Here is a 16,586-nt window from a genome sequence, read left to right as displayed (position 1 = left end):
TATGTTGTTGAAAATCTAAATAAATTAGGCAAAGAGAATATACTTCAAATATAAATTTTTTTTATGTAAAAACTAATGTTATGGTGCAAGAATATCACTATTTCCACCATTTTTTGTGCAAGATTTTTCTAATTATATCACACAAACAAATAATTAACAAAAAGGCAATTTATTTGTTTCTATAATTATTTATAACCTGTTATATATAAAACAAAAAAAATAATAATTAAAAAAACGGCAAATTTGTCATATAATATGCATACATTCTAACTCCTACAAAAGATTTACAAAAGAATAATTTCGATTCCATTCAAAATCCGGATCCATTATTGTCATAACCAAAAAAAAAAAAAAAAAAGAAAATCCCAAAAGCACAAATCCTATAACTAAACAATTCTTTAAAGTACAATGCCTTAATAAGAACCATGTGTTCATTTATCAAAGTTTCATACACTTTTGACCTTACGCTTTGCATACTCATGTGCAATGCTCATTGAACTCCTACTATGCCTTAAAGAAAATTCCGCAAGCAATATTTGTTTTTCTTCTGATGTTAAATCACCATGACCACCCTTTACATGTTAAAAAACACACTTTCAGTATAGCAATATACTTTTAAAACCAATGCTTATAAGTCCACAATAATTAAAGTTAAAGGACCTCAAATGTTAATTTTGAAAGTAGGTGTCCTAAAATAGAAATTGGTTAAAAAAATTCTTACCAAACGTGAAGTTCTATCACATACAGCATGGTGCATGAGGATTCCGGAAGCAACCGACACATTAAATGAATCCACCATTCCTTTCATTGGAATACTACAATGCATATCTGACATTTTCAAAGCTTCTTCACTAATCCCCCTGTTATATCAACAAACATCAACCTACTTTCATTACTTTGCTTATTATAGTTATAACATCTTACTTTCTTTCACTTTTTTGTTGTTGATTGAGTTAACGCCTAATCAGGCCTTAACTCAATCAGATCTGACTCAATTGTCATCTGACCGAGTCAGATCTAGTCTTTTACCAGATCCGGTAAAAGGCATATCAAACAGACCCTTAGTAATTGGTTAATTACTACCTGCCCTCATTTCCAACAACTATAGCAGTGGGACATGACCAATCCATATCATAGATAGAAACCTGTATTTAAAAATAAAATAAAAATAAAAACAATTTTATTTGTCTCATAAATGTGAATGAAACCTTTAGCTAAATGTATAAAATCCATACTTACAGCTTCAATTCCCACGTGAGTTGTAGCAATGCGATAGCCACGAGACCTCAAAACTTGAAAGCATTCTTCAGCAGAATCCCAGAGCTCAATATCTAACCATTTCTCAGCTCCCATACTAATATGGCGATGCTCTCTATACCTACATGTTGAAGATGAGAGGAATGGATAATGGATTCCAGAAACACAACAAATTCAAAGACTTTTTGTAAAGATTTCATCGATTGGTGAGTGCATAATGCATAAGTGATAAGTCACCTCAGATTGGGTTAACACCTTTTCCGGCTGTCAAGAGACACCACATGAACGGACTGAAACCCTAAAGCATCTGCTGACCGGAACACTGCTGAGACATTCCCGGGATCTGATAAACCCTCCACCACCATACACACAGAGTAGGTCCGATTATTCACGACGTTCATGAACCTCTCCTTTCTGAGCTCCATTAAAGAAGGATCAACTGCATCCAACACTTCTCCGCTACTCAAGTACGTGTTTCCAGTTTTGAATTTGTCCAGGTAAGGAAACCAGCGGTTTGATTGTGGTTCCGTCCTCCGTTCCATCTTCATGAAGCTGGTAACGTCGTCGTTTGTGTTTCTCCGTAACAGATCTCTAACTGAAATTCGTTTACTTTCTTCTTCTTCTTCTTCTTCTTCCTCCTCCTCGACACATGTACAGCTATCTTCCGTCGATTCAATCGAAACGGAAGCTTGAATGGATCCATATGATCTTGAGGAATGCCGGTATGTTTTAAGCTTAAACCCTAGACCTTCGAATTGAAGTGTTTGCATAGGCACATAAGAGGATAATTTTCACATGAAGTGTAACAATTGAGAAAACATTGATGTTCACCTGGACTTTGAGAGAGAAGACGGTGGCGGGGGAAATGCGAAGACGGAGTACACGTTGCGATGCGTGTTGTACTGAAGTCTAAGCAAGAGAGAGAATACCGGAGAAGGAATTTACAGGCGCTCATATCTGTGTTTGAGTGTGTGGTCTCGGCGGTGAGGATGACGGCGGAGCGAGAAGATAAACGGATACCGATCGGTGGTGGTGGTGGCGACATAAGATAATAGAGATGACAGTAATGGTAAATTGCAAAACGCTCACTAAAATACTTCTTGGTATGCATATTTGGTCCTCGAGTTTTAAACATAAACATGTTTAGTACATAATAAACTTTTATGATGCTAAGGCATTTGTAAACATTGATAATGTATACATAACACACTACTTATGGACTCAAAAAATAAATACAAAAAAAATTATGGATAAAATGATAGCAAGGGTCCGGACGAGAACGTCAATCATCTACTGTCGATAATATTGTATTATATTATTTGAACCGACACTCATATTTGTACACAGCAGAATAAGATGTGTAAATATGTTTTTCCTATTGTCAGTATGCTATCTCTCGAATGTAGCGAGTGTTGCGATATTTGATGAACTCTTTACTCTTCATCCACAATTATGAGCAATATTGTATCAAACTCCAAATACTAGAGCATCACCATAGACTCTTTTCAAACCCTTTTCAATTGTTTTAACACAAAATACTTGATTATTGGAATAATTTCTTTTAAATCAAGAAAATGTGACGATTGATTAGAAATGAGCTAAATATGAGAAATAACACTTTACTTTCCAACAAAATTATTACAACGTTGCATATTGGGTTTTTTTTTTATTATTATTAAAACTTATTGGTTACATTTGAAAAGCTTATTCATTAATAGCAATGTGTAACATTCAATCTTTCTAAATTGGTTACCTTATTGCTATAATTGATAAAGTTTCAAAAATACTATATCCAAATCCTCCCTAATAAATAAAGAACTTTTTGTCACATGTCCTCTTCTCCTTCATTTGGACACATGACATTTTCTAGAATTTTTGAATTTTCTATTTTTCACTTGTCATTTTATTATATTTTACATTTTATTAAGTTAAAATTCCACATTTAATATGTAAGGTAATATATATGTAAGATATTTATTAGAAAGTGTTTATATAGTTAATGTATTCAATACATTAAAGCCTCATTAATTTTAATAATTCAAATTTTTTCTTATTTTTCTTAAAAATTCAAACTTTTCAAATTGTTAAAATTTCATATTTAATTTTTTTTAAATAAACTCATGTAATACATGGTTCTCACACCTAGTTATCAAATGAATTATTGTGTTATCTAACGTAGGGATCGTATTAATGAGTTTTATTTTAAGAAACAAATATTATTTTAAAGTTGTTTTTTATATTTATGCTAACTATTTAGGTTAAAATCCATTCCATTATTATCTTTATTAGTAGGAATCATCTCCTAAATTAGAGATAATTATTTCCTTATAGGATTACTATAGTCTATTATAAATAGGATGTTTATAATTATTTTTTCCAATGTTTTTGAAATTTAATAAAGTTTATGAAATAATCTGTGAAAATTCCTAAAAAAACAAATTGTTCTTGTGGCTCTTTTTTTGCATCATTTGCTATCAAGTCTAACTGAGATGACGAGTCGTAGCATATCTCGTGTAGGGTGTTTATAATTATGGTAGTAGAAGTATGTTTTTCTGTATTTTATATAGAAACAAAAACTTTTTATAATATTATATTCTCTTATGAAAAAAAATAAACATATTCTTAATAGTTTTTACAGAATTTACTAGAATTATTATTTCGTAAAATTTAAAAAATGTACAAGGCCCACAAAATATTGGGCCGGCCTTGGTCATTTTCTTCTTGGGAAGCAGCGATCCGTTTAGCAACGGTGTGAATTAATATATGATTCTTCAAGATCATGGACTCATGGTTAGATTGAACTTATAATAGATACTATTAATGCCAAAAAAAATATCTAAATTTAACGAAATCCCCCTTAATAAATGAATGTTTTTTTTGCCACATGTCAATCTCTTATGAGTTTTGACATTTGTCATTTTGTGGTATTTTTGAATAAATATTTTTTCTATTTGTCATTTTCTCATTTTTTTTGTCTTTCTTAATTAACACATCATATTTACACCTTAATTAATAATTGCCTTAATTGAAAATAACCAATAAATTACAATATTACAACTCATATAGTGTTTAATATATTTCCTTTTAAATTCAAATTTGAAATTTGAAATTTAAATATATATTTTTTTAAACCTTCATATTTATTTATTTTTTGTTTTATCCAACCCGTATAACATACGGGTCTCACAACTAGTAAAAAAAATATACTTCAAAATATAATGTTATGATAATAAGGAAAATAGATAATAAGAGAAATCTCTAAAAAAATGTTGAGTTTTATTCAAAAACCTGTTCATAAAAAAATACTAAAAATGGCAACGAAACTTTAAAATTTTGAATAAACATAAAACCATTGTATTCCCACTAATGATCATTTTACATGAACATGAAAGAGTAAAATAAAACATATGATGATTAAAGAAATTACAACATTTGAAGACTTTGATTCCACTTTGGAGGTTGGAAATTGATGAAGTGATGATAAGAGTACAAAAGATAGCTCATCTAAAACTATCCACCAACAATTACCAAATTAACTTAGATGTTAGTCCCTCTTCTTGGAAAATAAGTTCTTAAGTCTTTAAGAAAAAAAATCAATCTTTTATCTTAAAAGAGAACAAAAGTATCTAACTCTTCAAACTAGTTCTTTAACACTTTTAAGAGATAACGAAGGAAGATCTTCAAAATAGTTCTTAACACTTTTAAGAGATAATATAGGAAGATGATGGAAATTCCGTTCATATAGTTAAGGGAAAAAAGAATAGGTTGAAAACCTTTAAGCACTTTACAAGGTAATATTTATCCTTTGAATCCGAATACTTTAAGACTATATTTTCATCATAATGTCTGGCCATGCTTTTAAAGCATGACTTTCTTATCAAAATAAGAAACTAGCACATTATTTGTCCTTTCTTTTGGATTTTATATAAAAGAAAGAAAAAGTTTTTTTTTATAAATTCTTCCAACTTTTATATTTTATAAAGTCATGGCGTCTTAGCTAAAAGATAAAAGGTCTTTAAGTCCAAAAAGACATACATGACTTTATATATCATACTTTGTGATATAAATCATATAATTTCATCGGAATAATATTATTTCCTCAAAATAAATAATTTCTAATTAGTTAAAAGAATTATAATTATTTATCAAGAATCAAATTCTTATAAATAATATATTTATATCAACATGTTATTGATGTGACCCCATATAATCATATATTATTAATTACATCATTTTAAAATGATTATTAAACATATAAATCCAACAAAATTCTTATATTTTTGTCTAATAATCGATTTATTCATTATAAATTTTTATTCATTTAAGTCCTAAAAACTGACAATTGTTTGTATTTTGACCATTTTACCCAGTACACTGATCATTAACAAAATATGGGGAGTTTTTCGTAGATATGATTAAAATATAATGATTATATATATATATATATATATATATATATATATATAGATAGATAGATAGATAGATAGATAGATAGATAGATAGAGAAAAAAAAAGAGAGAGAGAGAGAGAGAGAGAGAGAGAGAGAGAGAGAGAGAGAAAGAAAGAAAGATGTTCAAGTATTATAACTAATTATTGTGTGGATGTAGGAATGATTGTGGGCCAATCATTTCCAAAACCTAAATAAGGGTAAAATTGTAACATTACCTAATAATTAATTTTGGTAAACAAATAAATATTTAGTTACCCTTTTGATTTAGTCACGATACTTTATGCATTTAAAACCTAAGTGATCAACAAACACAATTGTTCTTCCTACGCCTCATCCCTCACAGTCGTTCGCTCATTCCCTTTCTCGTTTCAAAATTCTCAATTGGGTTTAAATCAACAGAACAACAAAAGTCGTGATTTGCTTCTCTAACACTCAAATTATCACAAAATTAATGTCGGACAGACTTAGACGCCGATGAAGGAAATCGAGAATCAACAACGGGGAGGCGGTGGTGGTGGGTATCAGTGACCTGCCATTCAAACCCGATGGTTGAGGCTTCTCTTATATGATTATTCGCTATATATACATATGTTTGATTGGTGGCTGAGGCTTCTCTGCTTTGTGCGTAAGCCAACAGGCCGGGGCATTCCAACTCGATGGTTGAGGGTCGAGGGTATTCCAACTCGATGGTTGATTGGACCCATAGTATGTTGGCATTCCAACCCGATGGTTGAGGCTTGGGGTATTCCAACCTGATGGTTGATTGGACCCATAGTATGTTGGCATTCCAACCCGATGGTTGAGGACCGAGGGTATTCCAACTCAATTGTTGATTGGACCCATAGTATGTTGGCATTCCAACCTGATGGTTGGTTGGACTCATGGTATGTTGTTTTATATATGTGATATTGTTTGTGTGTTGGTACTTTGGGGGAACTCACTGAGCTTCGTGCTTACAATTTTGGTTTATAGTTTCAGGTACTTTAGTGGATCATGGCAAGGTGAAGGTGTGACCGTACACATCCTCGTGTTTTTGGAACTTATGGTTTCTGGGATACTCTGATAATGTGAATGTTTTTGAAAACTATGTGTAAATAATTCCGACTTTAAATAAATGTTTTGGAAACAACGGTTTTGTAAACACCTCTTTAATAAATAGGTTGTTTTGAAAGGTTTGAATTTTATTGAAATTTTATAGATGTAACATTGGAAAGCTAAGAGATAGAGCTATTGTATTATGAATTTAGATTTCAGTTTTGACAGTTTATAGTACGGTTAAACTAGTCTTGAACAGACTGCTGTTTTGATTTATCTTTTGGGAAAATAACCCAAAGAACATATAATGGTGTTAGATGTTAAAGATATGTATTAATACCTTTTAAATGATATTATGGGGAACCAAAACCTAACAGTATATCAGATCTATCCTATAAAGGTAGTCCAACACAAGCAATCGAATCACGACCACAACATTCCCTTAAAACCGTCTATACCCAAATAAAAATGGATGTTTTCATAAGGAAGCCATCAAAGGCTTTCCACAAATTGAGATTCAACCTAAGTGTGGAAGGCGCCATTACCCTGGACCCAACGGTTCTTAGACGACCACCTCTATCCTTGAGAGGATTCCCAACATATCCGGGAACTCTCAATGGAGACAAGCATTGAATTAGAGCCAACTCGGCCACCAATCACGATTTTTTCTCCATTCCTCTCATATATCGTCGTAACGCCCCATTTTCAAGGGCAACCATTTGTTCCAAAGATTTTGATAAAGAGGTTGTCGTCTCATGCTACTAGGGCGGCTCCCTTCTCTTTAATCAATTAGGGGTGGTAGGCGCCTGTAAAGAAGATCGCTTCTATTACTACACAAGTCGATAAGTCTAAACTCTAACAACTTCAAGGACTAGGAAGATTGTGAGGTGTTTTGATCATGTTAATTTCTCAGAGATTGTTTGAGGTTCACACTACGGTTTGAGGTGAGGTTTTCATTACATTGTATGGATATTATACATCCTTTACTTTAGACGTGAGTCCTTATATGATGCATGTAGGTAATACTAGGTTGTGTCAATGTTTAGTGGGTGTATGATATCAGATCAACGTACCGAGGGATATGCGTACGGTATTTGCTCAATGTTCCGAAGAATAAAATATTTATTCGATCAACATGTAGAGGAATACGTGTAGGATATTGGCTTGACGAACTAAGAAATATAGGAGGGCTCGGCGTATTGAGTAAGGGGGTCGAAATTAGCTAAAGTGTCCGGAGATAATGTATGTTTGTTTCTGATTCGTTCTTATACTTGCATGTGTAGTTATGTTATATTAATTATATCCTTATGACAGGGGTAGAGCACATATAATGTTATATTATGTACTAGTTTATAACCTGTGAGAACCACGATTTTAAAACTATTTAAATTTTCATAATAAAAACATCAAAATCATTAATCAACTATTTTGATTAAATTGTTAATTAAGAGATATTCTTTTAGTTATATAAAATTATAATCGTTGATTTAAATAATACGCGACCTTATAATTTATATTAATGCTATTTTAATGTTTATTCAAATGTTATTAATTTAATGTAATTAAAATGAAAATTTTGAAATTTGAAATTTGAAATGGATAATCAATAGGTTGACAAGTGGCATTATATTAATTAGATGACCTAATAGGATGACACATGACAAAAGGAGAATAAACCTATTCTTTTATTATAATAAGGAGATGTATTGAAAATCACAAAACTTTGTATTTACCATTTCCCTTAAAAACTACTGTTTTTAGGATTGTCAGGTATAAAGGATTACAGTGTGTGACCGGACACACTAGCTTGACTTAGTATTCTTGGGGTTTTAATACCACATTTTTAATAAATGATCCTGTTTGATTTTGGGACTTATAACTTACAAATGAGTATTCTTCATTTTGGAACTTTTCAATAATAAAGTTAATGTCCTGGTTTTAATAAATATATATTTTTTAAAAATTTAAATTTATTGCAAATTTTGGGACGCTACAATGTTTTAGCATCCTTATTGCGTATTATATACATGATGGGTATTGAGAGTATCCGTGATGAGGGATTCCTTTTATATGATCTTTTGTGGTCATATATTGATTCATCTGGAGTCAATGACAACAAATTGGATTAGTGTGAAACGTTAACTCGGATATAGCCTTAGACCATTGTCTCTAGAATGAAAGAGACTTATTTGAGAGTAGTGGATTGGGTTGGGTTAGTTGTATGTGCATTGCATCTTTGATTATGATCATATCTACTCTTAAATTTACAAAAAAACTATTATGAAATGATTTTGAAAATGATTTGTGAAATGAAAAAATGGTTTTCGAAATGAAATGTAATACAAGAAAATGGCTAAGAAAAAGGTTTGTTATTTTTAAAAGGGGCTTCTTCAAATGTTTTGGGGAATCTAGACATAGGAGTTGGGTTATTACCGCTACTCAATTCCATCCAGAAAGGACTAGCGGCGCAGCTTGTTGCCCATTTGCCTTTAATCGATATGTATTGAACTTTCATGTTAATAAAAAAAAAATATATGAGATTACATTATATAACTCTAAATACTACTTTGACATATATTCATAGATAAAGATTGAAACTTAGGATAGCAAGTTTGGACTTTTAGAAGACTATATATTTGTGGTTCATTTGTAATGATATTAAATGGAATACTCCGGTACCTAATTAAACTACAACTATTGTTTAAGTGTTTTGAAACCAAATTATGCATTGATTTTTACAAAATAATTTTTGAAAGATAAGCTGATTTCTATCCATCGCACGACAAGTGTTACAGCAAGCATTAAAAAAAATTAACAATTTATCCATTAATATAATTGGATATATGTTTTATATACACAAATTGGGGAACAGCCGGACAAAGAAACACACTGGGATATATAAAAGCCAAATTCGACATGAGTTTATTATGATTTTAGGTAAAACGGTTGCACGAACGGTTCTATGGTGTAGTGGTTAGCACTCTGGACTTTGAATCCAGCGACCTGGGTTCGACTCCCGGTAGGACCTTTTCTATTCAATTTTTTGAACAGACTTTTATTTATATATACTCTATAACAAAGATCAATCACAGAAGGTTCTATGGTGTAGTGGTTAGCACTCTGGACTTTGAATCCAGCGACCTGGGTTCGACTCCCGGTAGGACCTTTCTTTTTGGTATTGGCCGGATACAAGTCATCATGAGTCAAACTTAAAATCTTAAGAGTAAATTACAGCCCGTTTAACCTAATAATTCAAATAATTTCTGCACATGTAATTTTTTTATTTTATTTTCCTTGTTTTTTCTTATTACTTTTCTTAAATTAAAATTTCTAAAATTGAATACATAGTATTTAATTATATTAAAGTCTCAAAATAATTATTATACAAACTTTAATTTCCTTACTTTTTAATTCCCTGATAATATACATATGTTTTCCTTTTTAACTCCTTGATAATATACATATAATATACATATATTAGTCAATGTCACAACTAAACTCTATTAACAATTCCAAAGTTATATAATATTGAAAGAAATGATTTTACAAGATCCTTATACAAATTTCAATATTTCTGGTATTATAAAAATATGTATGCTTACGATTTTTTATATTAAATTTTTTATAACTTATATAATACATGGGTTTCACACATAGTTTTAAATAATTAAACTCATACTTTTATCCACCAAATCAACAAATATTTAAACCTTACTACTTAAAAGAATATTTCTTAAATAAAACAAATGTTGATTTAGGAAATGCATTACGTTTGTAAGAACTTTCGATTAGAATTAAAGATTGATTTTCAACTGTCAATTATAGTGATACATAATAGCAATTGCAAACTTTCTTCCGGTTAATAAATGAATTTATTGATTTATAAATGAAATTGACGATTGCTTAATAAAATATAAATGAAACGACATCATGATTATTGGTAGAAGATTGGAAGTCTATAAGTCAACTCTTCGATTCCTAAGTAAAACATGTTTGGTCTTAGCTTTGGCTCCTTGGACTTGTGATTAATATATATATATATATATATATATATATATATATATATATATATATATATATATATATATATATAGGGCTATGTTAATTTGTTTCTTACATTTAATGTGTGTTAGAATGCACCAATAGAAATTTAGTAAAATTAAATAACTATTTAATTAAATAAAGATGGATATTAAATAATTTCCATAATTGTATGTACATTAAATGATATCCATAATTATAATTCTCTTTTTATGGAAACTAATTAAATTCGTCAATAATATCAACAATAACATTATTTCGGAATGAGTTCATACCTAGGTTTTTATGTATGAGTGTGTTGTTTGTTTCAGGACCCACTCACTTAAAATACAATAAAGTTGTATGGAATATGAAGAACGAGAGTGTATTCTACTACAATACAATCTTATTCTGCTAGAATACACTCTCATTCTTATAGATACGAATTCATTCTGAAATAATATTATTGTTGACTTTAATGATGAATTTAATTAGTTTCCATAAAAATGAATTATAAGTATGAATATCATTTAATATATATTTAATTTTTACTCAATTTTTATTGGTGCATTCTAGCACACATATGACTGCTTCTGAATCACAACTCTTTGATATTGTTGATGTTTCCAAACTTAATCTAAGAGTTGATCATCCTAATGGATCAACTGCTAAAATAGATAAGATTGGAAACATTAGTCTTTTTGATTCTATTGTTATGTCATATGTCTTTGTTATTCCTGATTTTCATGTTAATCTTTTATATGTTCACAAATTTTGTAAAGAAAATAAGTGCAAAGTTCTTTTTGATGAGAATAACACTTATATTCAGGATTCACTGTCATTGGAGACTGTGAAGACCGGTAAAGAATTTGGAGGTCTTTACTATTTGGAAAATCAATTGTTAGGTAGGTCAAATTCAATGATTAATAGTCATAAATGTTTTGTATCAAAATTAACATGACATAATAGAATGGGACATCCAGCTGATAAAACCCTAAATGCTTTAAAGCTAGTTCTAAATTTTGATAATGAAACAGTTATGCCATGTGATGTTTGTCATAAGGCTAAACAAACTAGAGAACCTTTTCCTTTGAGTGAACATAATTCCTTTTGTCTAGGGGAACTTGTTCATTTAGATGTTTAAGGTCCATATAAAGTTGCTGCTATTGGTGGTTTTAGATTTTTTTCTCACAATTGTAGATGACTACACTAGAGGTACATGGGTTTTTTTTTTGATGAAATCTAAAGATGAAGTGTTTAGTTGTTTTCATGAATTTGTTATGATACTGGAAAATCAATTTAATGTTAACCTAAAGATTATTAGATCTGATAATGGAACATAATTTGTTAATCTAAAAATGAATAGTTTCCTTGAAGCTAAAGGAGTAATTCATCAGACTTCCTGTGTTCACACTCCACAACAAAATGGAGTGGTTGAGCGGAAGCATAGGCATTTATTGAATGTAGCTAGGACTTTGTTGTTTCAAGCTAGCTTGCTTAAAAGGTTCTAGGGAGATTCTATTTTAACTGCAGCTTTTTTAATAAATAGAACTCCTTCTGTTTTAAATGGTAAAACTCCTTTTCAATTAATCTATAATCATGTTCCGATTTATGATAAAATTCGTGTGTTTGGATGTTTAGCCTTTGCTACAAAGTTAAACAATACTGATAAATTTTCTGAACGTTCTGAGAAATGTGTTCTTATTGGTTATTCTAATGTTAAAAAAGGTTACAAATTATTTAGCCTTGATAATGGTTCTTGTTTCTTTTCCAGGGATGTGAAATTCTATGAGTTTGTCTTTCCTTTTAAGTTGGTTTCTAAATCAAATGAAGTTTCTCAATTTCTTGAGACAACTTTTTCTAATCATATGGATCCTTGGGATCTGTTTTCCAATGATTAGCTTTTGTTTTCTGAAAATTTTGTTGATAATCAAAATAGTGGTGAATTAAGGTGTAATAATCAGGATGATGATACAGTTATTAATCAACCATCAAGTGCAACTGATTTTGGTATTGATGGTTGTTCTGGTTTAGATGCAACAATATCTAATCAGGAAGGTACTCATGGTTGTGAAACTTCTGGTTCGCAACCTGAGACTGTTGCATCAGATTCCACTAGTAGTTCTGAGGAAAATCTTAATGATAATAATATTACTATTTTAGATTCTCAGTTGCTAGGTGTTAGAAAATCTAATCGTGAGTCTAGATTTCCTCAAAAATTTAATGATTTTGTTATAGAAGGAAAGTAGAAATATGGAATTGAAAGATCTATTAATTACTCTTTTCTTACTCTTGATAATAAGTGTTTTGCAACCAATTTAAATAAATCTGTTGAACCACAATCTTATTATCAAGCATCATTGGATCCTAACTGGGTAAATGCTATGAATGAAGAAATTGAAGCTTTGTATAGGAATAATACTTGGGAAATTTGTGATTTACCTACTGATAGAAAACCTATTGGTTGTAAATGGATGTATAAAATAAAGTATAAATCTAATGGTGAAATAGAAAGATTTAAGGCAAGACTTGTAGCTAAGGGATACAACCAAAGAGAAGGTATAGATTTTGATGAAACTTTTTCACCTGTTGCAAAAATGGTTTCTATCAGAATTGTTATCTCTCTAGCAATTAATTTTAATTGGAATTTATTTCAACTAGATATAAACAATGCTTTTCTTTATGGTGAGTTGGATGAAGATGTTTATATGACATTACCACTTGTTTATAATGATAAAAATAATAACAGAGTCTGTAAATTGCTGAAATCTTTATATAGGCTAAAACAGGCTCCCAGGAAATCTTTATATGGGCTAAAACAGGCTCCCATGAAATGAAATGAAAAATTATGTGTTTTTTTACTTGAATTTGATTTTGTTCAAAGTATGAATGATTTTTCATTGTTTGTAAAAACTTCTAATGGTAATGTTGTTATATTGCTTGTATATGTTTATGACATAATTTTGAGTGGTAATTGTGATACAGGAATTAACAAAGTCATAAGTTTTTTGAAATCTAAATTTTTAATCAAATATTTAGGAAAACTGAAGTATTTTTTGGGAATTGAAGTTATAGATATAAATGAAGGTATTTGTTTATGTCAGAGGAAATATTGTATGGAATTATTACATGAGTTTGGAATGTTGAATTGTATACCAATTAAGACTCCTCTTGATTGTAATGTTGTAATTAGAGGAGAAGGAATTGATGTTAATGATGCATTTGTTCAGAATGTTGTTCTTTATCAAAAATTAATAGGAAAACTCATTTATTTGACCATTACTCGTCCAGATATTTCATATGTTGTTCAAATATTGAGCCAATTCATGCATTCACCAAGAAAATCTCATTTTAATGTTGCTATAAGATTACTTAGATATTTAAAGTTAAATCCTGGAAAGGGTTTTTCTATTACAAAGAGTAATCTGAATTTAAAAAGTTTTGTTGATGCTGATTAGGCTAAGTGTTTAGTGTTTAGAAGATCAATTACATGGTATGTTGTTTTTCTTGGAAATACTATTATATCTTGGAAAAGTAAGAAACACGATACTGTTTCTCGATACTCTACTGAATCAGAATACAGAGCACTTGGTGTTATTTCCTGTGAAATTATGTGGATTTTAAAAATATTGTTTGATATTAGGTTAAAAGATTTAACACCTGTTTCTATTTTCTGTGACAATGAGTCAGCAATAAAACTTGTTCATAATTCAATATTTCATGAGAAAACAAAACATTTTGATGTTGATACTCATTTTATAAGAGATAGAGTATCAAAAGGTGTTGTTGAAGTTCATAAAGTAAGTTCAGATTTAATATGGATGGCATTTTTACTAAACCTTTGGGAGTTGTTCAACATGAATGGATTTGTAAAGGTTTAGGTCTTGTTGATCCATTTCAGAATAAGTGTTGAACTTGTTTTGAATTATAAGTTTGAGGAGGGGTGTTGAAATTATAAAAGTTTAATGTTACAAACTTATAATTCATTATACCTTTTGAGTATCCTTTTACATATTTTTTAGTTTATTTATTTTATGTATATATTGTTTGTGTTTGTTATGATTTGGTGCAGAAGGGTATATTTTGTATTGTTTGCAGAAGTATTGGACTGATATAATGATGTGGTGAAGTTATGAAACACACGGGTCATATCCGATCTATATTGTTGATCAGTGACCCGGTTGACTAATCAAGTGTATAAATTAGTGATTATGTGAGAGTTGGAGAATGATTTGCGTATTCGCCTTCTTACTGATAACTTCTTCTTTCTCTAGTCATTAGGGTTCTTATTCTTATGTTTAACCTTTTGTTCTTGATCATTGATTCACAAAGAGTGTAGATTAGGTCTGGGACGGTTTTAAGGGGTTCCCGGTGTGGCGCCAGCAACCCCTAACTTTTCTGGCCGCAGTGTAAAATTTTTCGATTTTTCAATTTTTTTAAAACTATTTTTCATGTATCGGCAACACCTATTCATCTTGGCAACACCTATTATATATTCCTGCGTCCGTCCCTGGATTAGGTGAGTGATTCCGTAGCGAGATTATTTTGTAGAGTGAAGAGAGTTTATGTAGTGACGTTTTGGATTGTAAGTATTTATGAAAACCTTCTGGTTTTTAATGAATAAGAACTGTTGATGTTGTGATTTCTTGTGTTCGTGTTTCTTTTGAATTTTATTATTATTATTATTATTATTATTATTATTATTATTATTATTATTATTTTATATGACAAGTCGTTGTAAATTCAAAATATTAAAATCCAGGTGATTCAAACCTTAGTAATTCAATTTTAGAGTGTTTTATTCCATATGATCACCCTAGACCCTAGTGGTGGTGACCTTATATGTTTAAATATTGCATAGTTCGTTTGACTTTGTACTATATTACTGTTAGGATGGAAGGAAACCTTCCCGGCGAACCTTTGGATTGATTGACTATGAAATCCAATACCACTATAAATTTCATGTAATCTCATTGTTTTGTATAGTGCTTTGTTAAGCTTTTTTATATAAAATTCTCTCTTTTTTTGTTTTAAAGAAGAATAGGCTAATTTGAGAGTATCTCAATATACGTATATTTTATCCTATTGTGGTTCCAATTTGTTTTTTTCTCTCCTTGGCTCTCGAATTCTTTTTCCTGTTCCAATTTCTATTATATATTTGCAGCCCGAGGGCATACAAAATTTTACATATCATCGTGAGATAAGTTAAATATATTATTACTAAAAGCATTAATATCAAATCAGTCGATATGTCCGAGTGGTTAAGGAGATAGACTTGAAATCTATTGGGCTTCGCCCGCGCAGGTTCGAACCCTGCTGTTGACGTTTTTTGTTGTTGTAAATTTAAGCACTAATTACTTAATCTCTGATACTTCCAGAAATACCAACTTACCCCCTTCAACTTTCAAATTTTGCAGTTGTCCCATTACCTAACTTATTTTTCAGTTTTCCTTCATGATTAAGGTGTTTGTTTGAGAGGATGTTAGAATATCTTTATAGTCATGATTAATGTGTTTTAAATATTTATAAACTAGGCGAATGCCCACGCGTTGCGCAGAAACACATATATAGTTGAAGTATTTACAAATATATGTTTCTTTTTAAATATAACAATTACATTGTTGTTAAATTTGATATAATAATTTTTATACTAAATTCATACAATATATTGATTATTTTGAATTATATGATAATATATACATCTATTATAACTTCATACTCTCAATCGTTTGAATGACTTCTACCCGTGAGTTAAACATGGATAAAATTGAATATAATATATGGTTTAATGTTGTTTATAGTTGTTATTATTAATTAATTTTTT

The 16,586-nt window shown here is 30.1% G+C and overlaps 1 protein-coding gene and 3 non-coding genes across 5 annotated transcripts; 3 read left to right on the top strand and 1 right to left on the bottom strand.

Annotated features, from left to right (window-relative positions):
* Window positions 1-283: 283 nt before the first annotated feature.
* Window positions 284-2,332, bottom strand: LOC145097668 (tRNA/rRNA methyltransferase (SpoU) family protein). 2 transcript variants are annotated; one of them, XM_079035288.1, is made up of 6 exons: window positions 2,089-2,332; window positions 1,513-1,999; window positions 1,240-1,378; window positions 1,084-1,145; window positions 722-860; window positions 284-572 (listed from the first exon to the last, which is right to left on the bottom strand). In XM_079035288.1, exons 1-6 carry the CDS (start codon window positions 2,300-2,302, stop codon window positions 447-449), a joined length of 1,167 nt encoding a protein of 388 aa, XP_078891414.1. In that variant the 5' UTR covers window positions 2,303-2,332; the 3' UTR covers window positions 284-446. The 2 variants fall into 2 exon arrangements, with proteins under 2 accessions (XP_078891414.1, XP_078891413.1); XM_079035287.1 differs by having other exon boundaries at window positions 1,513-2,005; window positions 2,089-2,331.
* Window positions 2,333-9,698: 7,366 nt separating this feature from the next.
* On the top strand, window positions 9,699-9,770 carry TRNAQ-UUG (transfer RNA glutamine (anticodon UUG)). The gene has a single exon. It is a non-coding gene; the product is annotated as a tRNA-Gln (tRNA).
* A 66-nt stretch (window positions 9,771-9,836) lies between these two features.
* Window positions 9,837-9,908, top strand: TRNAQ-UUG (transfer RNA glutamine (anticodon UUG)). The gene has a single exon. It is a non-coding gene; the product is annotated as a tRNA-Gln (tRNA).
* A 6,097-nt stretch (window positions 9,909-16,005) lies between these two features.
* TRNAS-UGA (transfer RNA serine (anticodon UGA)) lies at window positions 16,006-16,087 on the top strand. The gene has a single exon. It is a non-coding gene; the product is annotated as a tRNA-Ser (tRNA).
* The last annotated feature ends 499 nt before the right edge of the window (window positions 16,088-16,586 follow it).

Source organism: Lactuca serriola, chromosome 4 (genome assembly GCF_051521515.1).
Source record: "Lactuca serriola cultivar US96UC23 chromosome 4, Lser_US96UC23_V15, whole genome shotgun sequence".
Lineage (NCBI taxonomy): Eukaryota > Viridiplantae > Streptophyta > Magnoliopsida > Asterales > Asteraceae > Lactuca > Lactuca serriola.
Note: the sequence above shows the minus strand (reverse complement) of the source record. Positions and strands in the feature narration are given on the sequence as shown.